Source organism: Haliaeetus leucocephalus, unplaced genomic scaffold (assembly GCF_000737465.1).
Source record: "Haliaeetus leucocephalus isolate CR32 unplaced genomic scaffold, Haliaeetus_leucocephalus-4.0 Scaffold184, whole genome shotgun sequence".
NCBI classification, from domain to species: domain Eukaryota; kingdom Metazoa; phylum Chordata; class Aves; order Accipitriformes; family Accipitridae; genus Haliaeetus; species Haliaeetus leucocephalus.
Genome location: NW_010972620.1, coordinates 13,425,122 through 13,437,303, shown reverse-complemented (window position 1 = coordinate 13,437,303; position 12,182 = coordinate 13,425,122). Strand labels below are relative to the sequence as shown.

At 35.7% G+C, this 12,182-nt stretch overlaps 1 protein-coding gene across 2 annotated transcripts in view; it reads right to left on the bottom strand.

The window, feature by feature from the left end:
- Nucleotides 1-44: 44 nt before the first annotated feature.
- PDE6C (phosphodiesterase 6C, cGMP-specific, cone, alpha prime) overlaps nt 45-12,182 on the bottom strand; it is a 32,713-nt gene continuing 20,575 nt past the window's right edge. Inside the window, exons 15-22 of one of the 2 annotated variants that reach the window (XM_010564932.1) lie at nt 11,788-11,875; nt 10,036-10,136; nt 8,260-8,367; nt 7,947-8,010; nt 6,828-6,902; nt 6,600-6,683; nt 5,422-5,575; nt 45-2,631 (exon numbers count right to left, since the gene is read on the bottom strand). In XM_010564932.1, the coding sequence (XP_010563234.1) occupies nt 2,561-2,631; nt 5,422-5,575; nt 6,600-6,683; nt 6,828-6,902; nt 7,947-8,010; nt 8,260-8,367; nt 10,036-10,136; nt 11,788-11,875 (745 nt within the window). In that variant the 3' untranslated portion in view covers nt 45-2,560. Of the gene's footprint in view, nt 2,632-5,416; nt 5,576-6,599; nt 6,684-6,827; nt 6,903-7,946; nt 8,011-8,259; nt 8,368-10,035; nt 10,137-11,787; nt 11,876-12,182 lie in introns of those variants that run through there. The other variant, XM_010564933.1, reaches the window with a different exon arrangement.

Sequence of the window (12,182 nt, the reverse complement as noted above, 5' to 3'; positions counted from 1 at the left end):
GAAATGTTTTCCCTGCTCTTATCAAAAAGTTTAGTTTGTTGTAACTTTTTTTAAATTTTAGTTATAATATGATGTGACCGATAATTCCACTTACAAAAATCTAGTTGGTTGGTGAAATTTTTGTTGTAAAAAATAAAGTGTGTGGCTTTCTACTGGAGATGTACATGTGACTTTTCTGTTATCTATGGTTTCTGATCTCCTTAACATTGATTGAATGTTAATCCTTCTTTAAAGTGTAATCCTAAATATACAAGTAAAGAATGTATATTGCTTGAGAAACTTACTAGATTCATCTTCCTCTTCAAGTTGCAACACAACTTTAAACATTCTTTAGTTTATGTTTCCAAAGAAACAGTCTGCATATGAATAGTTATGGTGGCTATTTTCTTTGTTAGATGAAAATTACTTTGGATATAAAGGACAAACTTTTTTTGAATTAAATGTTCATGGTAATCTATGGAAAGTTAATGTTGTATAAAATATATTTTTGATAAGTAGATATATTCATAGACAGTATTTATAATAAGTATTTGATGTGGAAAATGTAACAGCAGAGATGGTTGCAGTGTATTTATGAACATTTTACATGCACTCATGAATAAGTTAAGAACTCTATTTACAAGTATTGCTTAACATAATTACATTTTAAACAGTTTGTACTTACATAATAGATGACAGTACAAGGGCATATTTAGGGTGTCCTTGAGTAAGAAATAAATGTAGCCTTGCATGAAGGCTTCTTTAGGTAAGAAGGTGGATTTAAAGGTTAATTCTCTGTCATCTTGCAAGCTTGGTTGAGAGTCAAATCCAATCTGCAGCAATCTGCTTACATGTATGCAACTTGCCCAAAGGGGCTTTTGTCAAACATGTTGCTATATTTGTTCCTTCAGGTATTGTATATTAAGTATGTGTTCTGGGTAACTAACTACTCTTTGGGTCTTTACAATACAGTTATAAAAAGGTACAGTGTACATATTAAATACATCATTTAACACAGTTTGAATAAAATTATATGATCAAACACCCTTGAAATAGCTTGCTTTACCATCTGCATTTAATACAGAAAATAATATGTGATACCCAGTTTTATGTCATAACTAAGTTTGCATAAAATATTCGGCCCATTTATAGATAAGGATGTAGTAAGTGGGATTTTTTTTGTGGATTCCTTTAATTTTGGGTGATAGTTGTACTCAGTATCTATATTCATAGAGCGTTCTTAGAAAGGTATATAATATGGCAAATCGTTCAGTCATTCTCCCTTCTCTGTGGTTGCTGAGGGCCCTTCAGTGAAAAAAAATAAAGTATGGGTCTGCTTTCTTTAAAGGGAGAAGTGGCAGGATGGCAGGATTGAGTCTGCATGTCAGACTTCTTTGTTGCAGGAATTGCATTTGACATCCATCTCCTCTTAGATTTGGAACTAGTTCCAGTAAATACTCGAATCCGTGCATAATATACTAGCCATTTTCCTTCCTTCATCTGCAGGAGGAGCTGGCTTTGTGAGACCTGAGTAGAAGGTGTGGAGTGGACTCTGTTGTTCTTCAAGAACAGAAGGGTTTGGTAGGGAGATCATTGTTTATGAAGAGCTAATTTGTGTGCAGTCTGTCGTCTTGGTTGTAGAAAGGGAGATAATGTGAATTCTGATGTGCTCTACTTCTGCTGTCCTCTCCCTCCCAAGATTAAATCAGTGCCAGTTCATTGGTTTTCAAATACTTAAATTTACTGCATTTTAAAAAAAAGTGCATTGGGACTACATGAGCCTTTTAAAATGCCTTTGAATATAGATCCTGCTGTAGATATAGTGGTATAGGTATCTTACTGAACTCTTACTTGTATGCCAAGTATGATGTTTACAGTCTGCTTTTTTAGATTTTTACAATAAAAGGCGGTCAGTTCAGGAACCGTGGGCAGAGCCATTTGCACATGGGCAAAAGAGTGGTTTCTCTGAGCTGTGGCTACAATTTACAGATTTATCCTTCATAGTTTTGAAAAAATACTGTGTACCATGGACCTGCTTTTAATAGATATGAGCCAGGGAATTGTGTTGGGCATTCCTAAAGTGACAGAGATGTTTACTCTAGAACTTTATATAGTATTGAGAATGAAGGAGAAGGACAGTTCCAGATTAAGGAAATACACATAATATAAAAATCTAAATATACAAGTTACAAAAATTGCAATTTTTTGTTTGAATTGTACATGTTAGATTTAATTCAGTAATTTCATATAAGACCTGTCAAAATTATTTATATTTTTTCTGGACAGTGTGCAGAAGTTACATATTTTAATAAAAATACTGTGTATAAATTGAGTGACATGAAAAAATATCTAGAGTGCACAGTTAACTCATTTTGCACCATTATTTTTTCTTTTAATTTTCCAGGTTTTAATTGTAACTGTTTACTCCATTAAAAATTATTTCCAACAAATGGCAAATGTTTAAGAGAATTGTTAAGAGATCGATCTATACTATTCTATGCGAAGCAGAAATCCACTGGGACTCATTAAAGTTCTTTCTAGATGTCTTTTCTGTAGCAGAAACAGTGTCTGAGACAAAGAATTACAAAATTATACATGTTTTGGATTTTCCATCCTCTCCACTTCCGCCACCACCTCCAGCTGCATTTTCAGCTAAAAAAACAGAGAAGGAAAGTAAAATGAGTATTTTCTGTTACTTTTAGCTGCTCTAATTTCTTGTTAAAAAGGTGTCACTTTTGTGATATGCATATTATGTGTGTTTGACCTTCTGAAAATTGAACGTGCTTTCACTACTTGTCTGGGAAAATGGAATAAGAAACAGTAACATATGCCATAAATACGTATGTCTATATAGTGTAGCAGTTGATACCAACATTTCTCAAAGGACCAAACACACACTGAACCACTCTTACTGGAAAGTTTCAGTAGTTAAATATATAACTCTGTCCCACACATACAAAACTGAGGTATGCAAGCCATGCAAAAGAAATAAACTCTTAGATCAATATAAACTGTGGATCTATTTTTGAAGCAGATGATACAAAAACTTTAATTTGACCTAATTGTATAAGCCTTTATCCAACCCTGCATGAATCCCTTTGTAATTACCAATTAAGAGAGAGAGACACTTTTTATGTTTGTTATCTATAGCTACTGATTCTGTTACTGTCTCTCTCAAATGATTCCACAGATGTTCATTGGTCCTAGTTAAGATTCTTTCAATGTAATAAATTGCGTTTCCAGGTTCATTTAAGGTAAGATACCAATATTAGAATTAAAACTTACATTTGAAAGCTGTGGATCACCATGTTACTAGGTCATTTTCGACCCTTTCCACCTGCATTGAAACATGTCACATAATCAGTGTCCTACCCTCTGTAATTTGTGGATATAATCAACACTATGTTACTAACTATGTATTTTATTTTCTTAGTTTAATGCTGTGTTCTGTTTTAGTTTCTGTTCTGAACTTTCCACTGTAGTGGTTCAGCAAATATGTTTATTTTGTTTTCTGTCTACTGAATGGCTAAGAATAGCCAGGTCAGTGTGATCTAGAGAAACCACCGTGGTTCAGCATGTATCAAATTATTGTTTGTATGAACTGACTTAACAAACCCACATATTTACATGGCCTTGATTTTACAGTGTCAGATTTTTTCTTCACAAATGTGCATGGCCTCAGTCCAGTGCACATTTAAAAAGATGCAAAATAATTCACTTACATTTTGTGATACCAGTTATGATATGCAAAGGGCAGATCCTTAGCTCCTGCAAATCAGTCTGTCCATGCTTGCCTGTGTAAGGTTCCTTGTGGGAAAATACTTCTTTCCTTAAGTCAATGACTAAGTGATTCCAAAATACCAATGATGTAAGATGGTCCTAACTTCAAGTGGGAGTAGAAATACCTGAATCTTCCTAAACGTATAATTTAATTTTTATTTAAGAATCTTATCCTTAAGGGTATAGGATCAGACTTCAGTAACTGTACTTTTTCCCAAGAAAGCAAATTGTTTGTGGAGGTTTGTATGTAGGTCCCAGGTTGTTTTGGTTTGTTTTGCTGGTATTTCTGTGAAGTTCAGATGCTTACATTCCAGTGTAAGGAAAGAGTACTTTGTTCATGCTCACAACCAGCTAGTTCTCAGCAACAAATTAGTCTTAAATAAATAAGATTATATGATTAATTGCAAAAAAGTGTCTTTAAAAGCAAATTTGGGAGACAATGGGGTGGGCATAATTTCTGTGAAAGTGTGTGTAAGTGGTATCACAGGGTGAGCAGGCCAAAATATTTCTTGCAATTTTATTACAATAATAGTATTTGACTCATTTTATTAAACTTCTGTTTCAGAAATATGCTTTGATTAAATCATGTAACTTACAGTACTTTTTTAACCACTTTGCAACAACTTTTTTTTAGCCTAGTATCGTTTATTTTAGGAGCCAATAACTCTCTAGTTCCACTTCACACTCTGACAGTAACTTGATGAGTGGCCTTGAGTAGCCTCTCTTTTGTGTGAAATGTGAAGATACTCACCTATTTCCCACAGAGACTGATTAACAAATAAATTATTCAGTGCTGTTTTATGTTCTAAAGATGTGAAACACACACTTAGAGTAACTAACTTCTTCAAACTAGCTGACAATCAATCATTCTGTAGTAGTCACACGGTTTTGTTTTAATCTATGAACCTTTTCAGTCATCTCAGCTGAATGGCAGGTCTGTTGACCTGTTGTTCCACATGCAATACAGAATAAAAATAACTGACTCACTTCACTCTTACACTTGAGTGATAGGTTCTCAGTTTCTGTAAAATCAGATTCTCTTCTAGGTTATCATATGCAATTTTAGGACTTGGGCTGTCTTAGGAAGATTAGTGTTAAATTTGTAATATGAGTGTATTTCAGCCAAGAAACTGATGGTAAGGAACTAGAACCAACAGTTTTATCTTAAACTTGGAAGAGAAGTGGGGATTTGTACTGCTTTTTTATGTTCCAGATGCACACTATCCATTCCCCTACCTTTTCCTTATGCTTTTCATTTTCAACTTAAACAAAGCACCTGAACACATTTGGGGCTGATGCCACACAGAATTTTGATACATCTCTAGTATTTCAGGTGATAGCAGCATTCACAGATAAAAGTTTAATTACATTCAGTTTTAAGTCTTAAGATAAAAAATTTTACACTCCCTTCACTTTTGTGATGGTCATATTTTCTACAATTCTGCAGTTTAGAAAATGAGGTCAGTGTACTGGATTTGTGTAATCTTTAAAGGTTACTCCTCTTCCAAGTGGAAATAAAGCTAATTTGGCTAATTCAGAACTCGCATACCATTAGTATGAAGTTTAATAGAATATTGCACTGCATGCGTGAATTTGAGAGAGAGGGAATATGTTGACTGCCTTACAAATATATATAAATGAAAGCCTTAGAAGTTACTTAACCTTTTTTGGCAGCTGCTTCTTCTTCCTGTTTCTTTTGTTCCTCAATAACTTTCATCTTTTCTTCATACTCATCAGCTCGTGTTTTCCATTCAACTCTGTTGTTTTGAAGGCCATCAAACATAGGTGTAATTTCCTTGTGAAACCTTGAGAATTCCTATAGAAACAATTTAAATTGGCAAATTAGAAATTTTTAAGCATTTATGATTTGTAAAGTCTGAATTTGTGGTAATAAAGCTGCTTTGCAGAAAATACTAGCTTTCATTTTTCTATTAAATCTAATTCAGTATGTATGCTAGATTAATGAGTTTTATTTGATTTCACATTTTTTTCAACTACTTGTTCCATCTCTGGTAGTGGGTTTTTTGTAGAAGAGAAAAAATTTTAAAAGAAATAGTGTGAGTACCTGCTGGTGCACATTTGAAAGCATGTTCTTGGCTATGCAGTGGTGGCATATTATTGGAAATACCATGTTGGGTTAATAATCCCCTATTGTGCACACAGTCTGTTAGAAAAGAACTGAATTATATACTGCACATTTTAGTATTTTCCTTAATCCCACATTTAATAGTCTGATTCATATAATACAATTATAATTGTGATACATGATATTTTATAATATGATTATCAGTATAAGGATATAACAAAAAAGTCTAGTATCCTATAGTATATTCCAAGCAGATGAGGATGTATCTGAAGATGTTAAAATATTACATGTCACTTTTCTGCATGACATTTTGGGGTAATAGTAAAAGCTAGACAGGGATTAGGCACATTTCAGTGCCTTACAGAAGATACAGAATATCTGTATTTCCAGAATATTGCAAGTTTCCTATTCCCTTTGCTGTGCCATTAACTGCCTTCTGTAACCATCTATGTGTTGCATACTTAGATTAAATAGGACTGTGAATAATCAGACTAGGCTTTCTAACTCAGTCTTTCAAGCTAGTAACAAAACCTCGGCACCCTCAAGTTTCACTGGGATCTTCACATCTCTTGAATTTGGTTTGTGGGAGCAATTCTTCTATGTAACAGAAGACTGAAAAATTGCGGTGGTTGTGATAGTGATTTACCCTGTGACTGAGAGTCCTGCTGCTGTCTAGAAATTTTAACTGCAACAGTGTCACTAACTGTGCCATCAGAACTGCTGCAGCAGAAAAACAACAACAAAAATTTCTTACCTTGTACACAAATGTACACACAAAATCTATGAAACCAACTTGAAGCTTAGGTAGTTCATCTCCTTTGTTTCTGTCCATCATAGGCTAGAACAGAATAGCAGTAATTTAGATTGTGTAGATACTGTGCTTTTTGGTATAATGATCTAGTAAGCATGATGGACCATTATCTAGTCAATGTTTTAATAACAGTTAATATTGCTTAACAAAGTTAAATTATTTAGTACTTACAATTGGTTGTTGCTGTAGCACAGTTCTTTCCAGGTCACCTTGCTCCCAGAATTCATTTGCAACCATGAGGGCAACCTGAATAATCACAATTCAGTGGAAGTGTCAGCAGAAAGCAGCAAATTTAAATAAATAAATAAAAGAACAAGGCTTTCCAGAAAATGTGAAAATGTTGATTAACCAAGAACTGGCATATTACTTTTTACTACTTAACTATTATTACTAACTTCCCTTCCACAAAGAGAGGACTTATTTCTTGCTATATGAGTTATCTCTGAGTAGTTTAAAATGTTCTCCAGAAATAAGGAGTTTTGGTCAAACACAATAGAATTCCACTTTTTAATCCCTGTAGAGATAGTCAGGAGCTTCTTTCAAAAATTACAGACACTCTCTGGTGTACTTCAGGCTTTTTCCAGCAAATTATCTTTACCAATATTCTGGTGCATGCTGAGTAAATGATAAGTTATTGTCAACAGGAACAAGACAGTATTAGCAACATAACAATCTTCTAGTACCTGTAATGTGTATTACTTAGAAGGCTCCACAAGCATCTTGCAGTTGTATTTTGGTTATGCATTGTTGAAGCCTGTTCCTGTAAGGCTAAGTGATGAGCTTCAGTGTGATGGTCAGTAAGTACTGGAGTACTTGAAGTACTTATGTACAAAGCAGTGTCACACTATATTACAAAATTTATTTTTACCGTGTTTAAGCTACTTTGCAATGGCACCAAGATCTACAGAATAGATACAATTCAAATCATACTGTTGTTAAATCAGTACCTTAAAAATAGCTGAAAAATAGCAAAAGTTGGTGAGCACAAAAATAACTGAGGGATATCTAAGGGTACCTAGAAAAGCTGACAGAATCGGGGATGCCAGTTTTAGCTGAAGGACAAGTAGAGAAAGGTAGAACAACTGTAGAGTGCATGGGGAAGAGGCGTCCTGGAACGCTTACAATCACAGCGACAGAAAAACAGAGGTTGTTTACTGGAAACACAGTTGGGTGTAGATACTTAAGTATCTATCAACTGATAATAAGTAATTTTTTTTTTAAATGATCATGCACCAAATATACAGTAAAACTAATAGCAAATGCAGTATTATCTATTTGAAAAGTACCTACCTTACTTTGCACTTCCCAAGGCTTGGTTATTGCAGACAGGTCACATCCAGTCATCATCATAGCCCTTTGAAAACACAAAACAAAACAGGAATATAGTTAGGATGATGATAGGAAAAAAAAAGGTCTGGATTTTTTTAAGGATTTAGATACCTAAGATGCAGATGGATGCACATTTTGCATATTTAAAATCATGGTTATGCTCATCATTGGACAATAACACCAAGTCTTAATTTACACATTTAGGTGCCCAAATTTTTTTAAAATCTGGTCCTAGATAACAGATTGAATAAAGAATAAAATATTAACCACCTACATGATGACTTCTTTTTTGGTTGGGTCAATAGATATATATTTAATTGCCTCCTCTTCTGTCTCCATTTTTTCAATTGCATCCACAATCTTTTGAAACATAGTTCTTTTCCTGTTAAAACATACCAATAAACCATATATTAGTGAACAAAAATTCCTACATTAAAAATTAAATAGAAAACCGTATTTCTGATATTTATGCTTTTCCAAACTAGCATCCTACTTGTAGTATCAAAATGACACCTTCTTCCCATTGAACTCAAACTTTTCAGGTAATCTAGCACATTGAGATTTTGCCATTGTTGTGGTTTAACCCCAGCCAGCAACTAAGCACCACGCAGCCGCTCACTCACTCCCCCCCCATCCAGTGGGATGGGGGAGAAAATCAGGAAAAGAAGTAAAACTCCTGGGTTGAGATAAGAATGGTTTAATAGAACAGAAAAGAAGAAACTAATAATGATAACACTAGTAAAATGACAACAGTAGTAATAAAAGGATTGGAATGTACAAATGATGCGCAGTGCAATTGCTCACCACCCACCGACCGACACCCAGCCAGTCCCCGAGCGGCGAATCCCTGCCCCCCCACTTCCCAGTTCCTAAACTAGATGGGACATCCCATGGTATGGAATACACCGTTGGCCAGTTTGGGTCAGGTGCCCTGGCTGGGCATGAGAAGCTGAAAAATCCTTGACTCTAGTCTAAACACTGCTGAGCAACAACTGAAAACATCGGTGTTATCAACATTCTTCACATACTGAACTCAAAACATAGCACTGTACCAGCTACTAGGAAGACAGTTAACTACATCCCAGCTGAAACCAGGACAGCCATATACCACTGACATATAAAGTATTATGTCAGAATTCCTGCCAAAGAAACAAATAACCAGTTTCCTGACTCTTCATATCAAACTGTTTAGGGTGATGTTCTTATTTCTTTAGTGTTAAATGTTTGTTACTTCCTGTAACATAATGAATTGGGAAAATTGAAGCAAATACTAATAAATGTTCTTCCACTCCCTCCCATCAAAAATCCAAAGAAGCACTAAGACCTGACTGAGAAGAACTTTCAGAAACATAACCATGTCTTGCTATTGCTTAATAAATCTTCTAATTTGCGTTTAGAGTGAATGAAATAATGGAATTACTGTTCACTAAAATGTAACAACTGCTGTTGAACAACTTACTGAATTGTTTCCTGTCTCCTGACTTTAAATTGTCCTAGTCATAAGACATCTGTACCAAAACAAAAGGCTCCATATATTTTTAAGGAAAATACCCATTATAAAAGCACATGAAGTCAGTAACTTAGGAACAGGATGGATGATTTGATATTTGGAGCCTTTGGCATGTTTAGCACTGGGATCAGTTGACGTCTGTAGTTTTGTTTTTAAACCAGCATCTGAATTTCCATGTCTTAAGCATACTCCTGTTTAGCATGAGTATTTGTAGTATGGTACACTAAATAACACATGCATGCAACCTTAGGATTAGGCTACAGAATCCACACTTCTGAAATACAATGTTTTCTGTAACTAAAAGCATATTTGAACGACCTACTAAATGTATACGAAGTATTATGTATGTTTCTGTGCTCTCTAATTTGAAAGCTTATAATGGATCTAAGAATGTCTTGGTTTTTTTACAAGAATTAGACTTAATAACAGTTTTAAATACAGCTCTGTACTCTGCATATAAATAACCAAAAACTATGGTTATAAATTCTATAGGATTGACATTTTTTTTCAGTAGGAAGTTATACAGAATTTAGTACTTACTTGAAATACAAAGCCAAGTCAGTTGCTATTATTGCAACTTCAAATAAGTGTAGAACGGTTTCAAACTGGCGCTTATTTAGGTTCTGGAAGATGTTTAAACTCTGCAAGATGGAAAGTTTATGAATTCAATTCCTTTTATAACGCTGTCTTTGGTTTGTACTATACAGGTTGTCTCACAGAATAGCATAACAAAATTGGCCAACTACAGCCCCTAAATTAAAATAATGCTACAAATGAAAAATTATTTGATTGGTAAAGATGGCCCTCATACATGGCTAATAAATGGCTAAATAACTGTGTGAATGGTAGGTGGATCTAAGATGCTGCCCCCAGAGGCTGCACAAATAACTAAATCCACAGGGACTCAAAACAGTTTTAAATCCTGCTATTGTCATATATAAATTAAAGAAAACCACCTGAATGCCATATAATTAGTAAAGAAATGGCAGTTCTTCATAATGTCTTTACTGTTCACATTCCATAAACCTAATTTTCCTAGACTTTTTAAAGCTTCACAATAGAGACCTTTTCCTCCTGTTAACCTGGGTTGGCACAATTGCCTGCAGTGCTATTCAGGATGTACCATAGTAAGTGCAATGTCCTTTTCCTCAGGCAAAGGGAATGAGCGCATCACACTCAGCATTTTTCTAAGTGTCCTGGTTTTCCTTCCTTCTTTAACTGAGGGGACAATACCTGTGAGAGCACAGGGCACAGCAATGCTGCTGTTGAAAACCTCCAGAGGTCCTGACAACTGCTCCAGCAAAGAGCAGGGGTTAATCCCCAGCATCTCACATTTGAAAAAGTATATCACCATCAATAAAGGTAAAGGTGTTTGGTTGGGTTTTTTTTTAAATCATAAATCTGGGTATTTTATGATCATTGTGCTACTGGTTAGTGTAAGGATTTATTCTGTGGCCTCATGAGGTCAGGAAACAGCACCACCACAGGGATTAGAAAATGAAAAATGAGGGTGAAAATGGGTGCCTGCCATGTTGCTGTGAACAAGTGGGAGGGAAGGGGCACATGTGTTCAAGCCTTGCCTGTTAAATTTCTTATTTCCCTGCAAAATATGTAGTAGATAGTTGTAAATAGTCCCTTCCCTTGTAGCCAGGACAGAGCCAGGCGCTGCTGAGGGAAGGAGAGCTGACCTCCACTGGAGGAGCAGGGCCCCGCAGGCCACACTGCTGCCATTTTGTTGAGCCTGAGGAGACTGTGGTGGAGAACCTCACCTCTGCACCTGCTGGGGTAGGGCAGCTGAGGGTGTCTGCCTAATTCAAGGAAGATCAGTAATGGGAGCTGCAGCAGAGCCTCATGATACTGCCTTCTCTGTCTTAGCAAAGTAAGGTGTCTGTGGGGTCTGGCCTGGGTGTGAGGGGGCCCTCCATAAACATCTCCATCCCTTTGCTCCTCAGCTGCCAGAGCCAGCAGCTGAACTCACACTTCACAAACCATGGGCAGCAGTTTAACTAGAACAAAATCAGCTGTTTTGTGAAAGTAGAAAAGACCTGAGGAGTGTGAGTGAGGCCCAGAGGAAAAGCTTTTCTATCTTAAGTGAGTCTATTTATGGTGAAATGACTGACGTTTCTCTAAAAGTGGACAATGCATAAGAATTTGGCTTAAACGTCGAGATTTTAGCATAATTTCTTAATCTGGACCTAGAGGAATGAATGAGATGCTGTGAAATTTGGAACATCATAACTTAATTGGATCTTTTGTGTCATTAGTGTGAGCAGAAAGTCCATGCACACATACCTCATCTTGCAGTAGAGTTTTACTGTACTCTAGGTGATGCCTTTCTAAAATGGAAGAGCCATGAAGTTTTGCCAGCGGAGCGGCTGACCTGTTAAAGAAGAAGCAATTCTTTATAGTATTTTGGAGGCAATAGTTTTGATTCAGCGTTCAGATTTTTAGGATTAAAATGCTTCTGGTCTGCATGTTCAATAGTTTCATCTATGTATCTTAACCATTGGTATGATGCAGAGCAAAAAAAAAAAAACAAACAAAAAAACTTGCTTGCCTTCACTCTTGTGACTGCATAATGATGGAAATTGGAGAGCACTGTGTGTTCAGTGTCCACTAAAGTCAAAGGCGTGGTTAGATGCCTCAAAACTCAAAAACTGTGTTTTGTAAAACTTGCCTCTATTTTG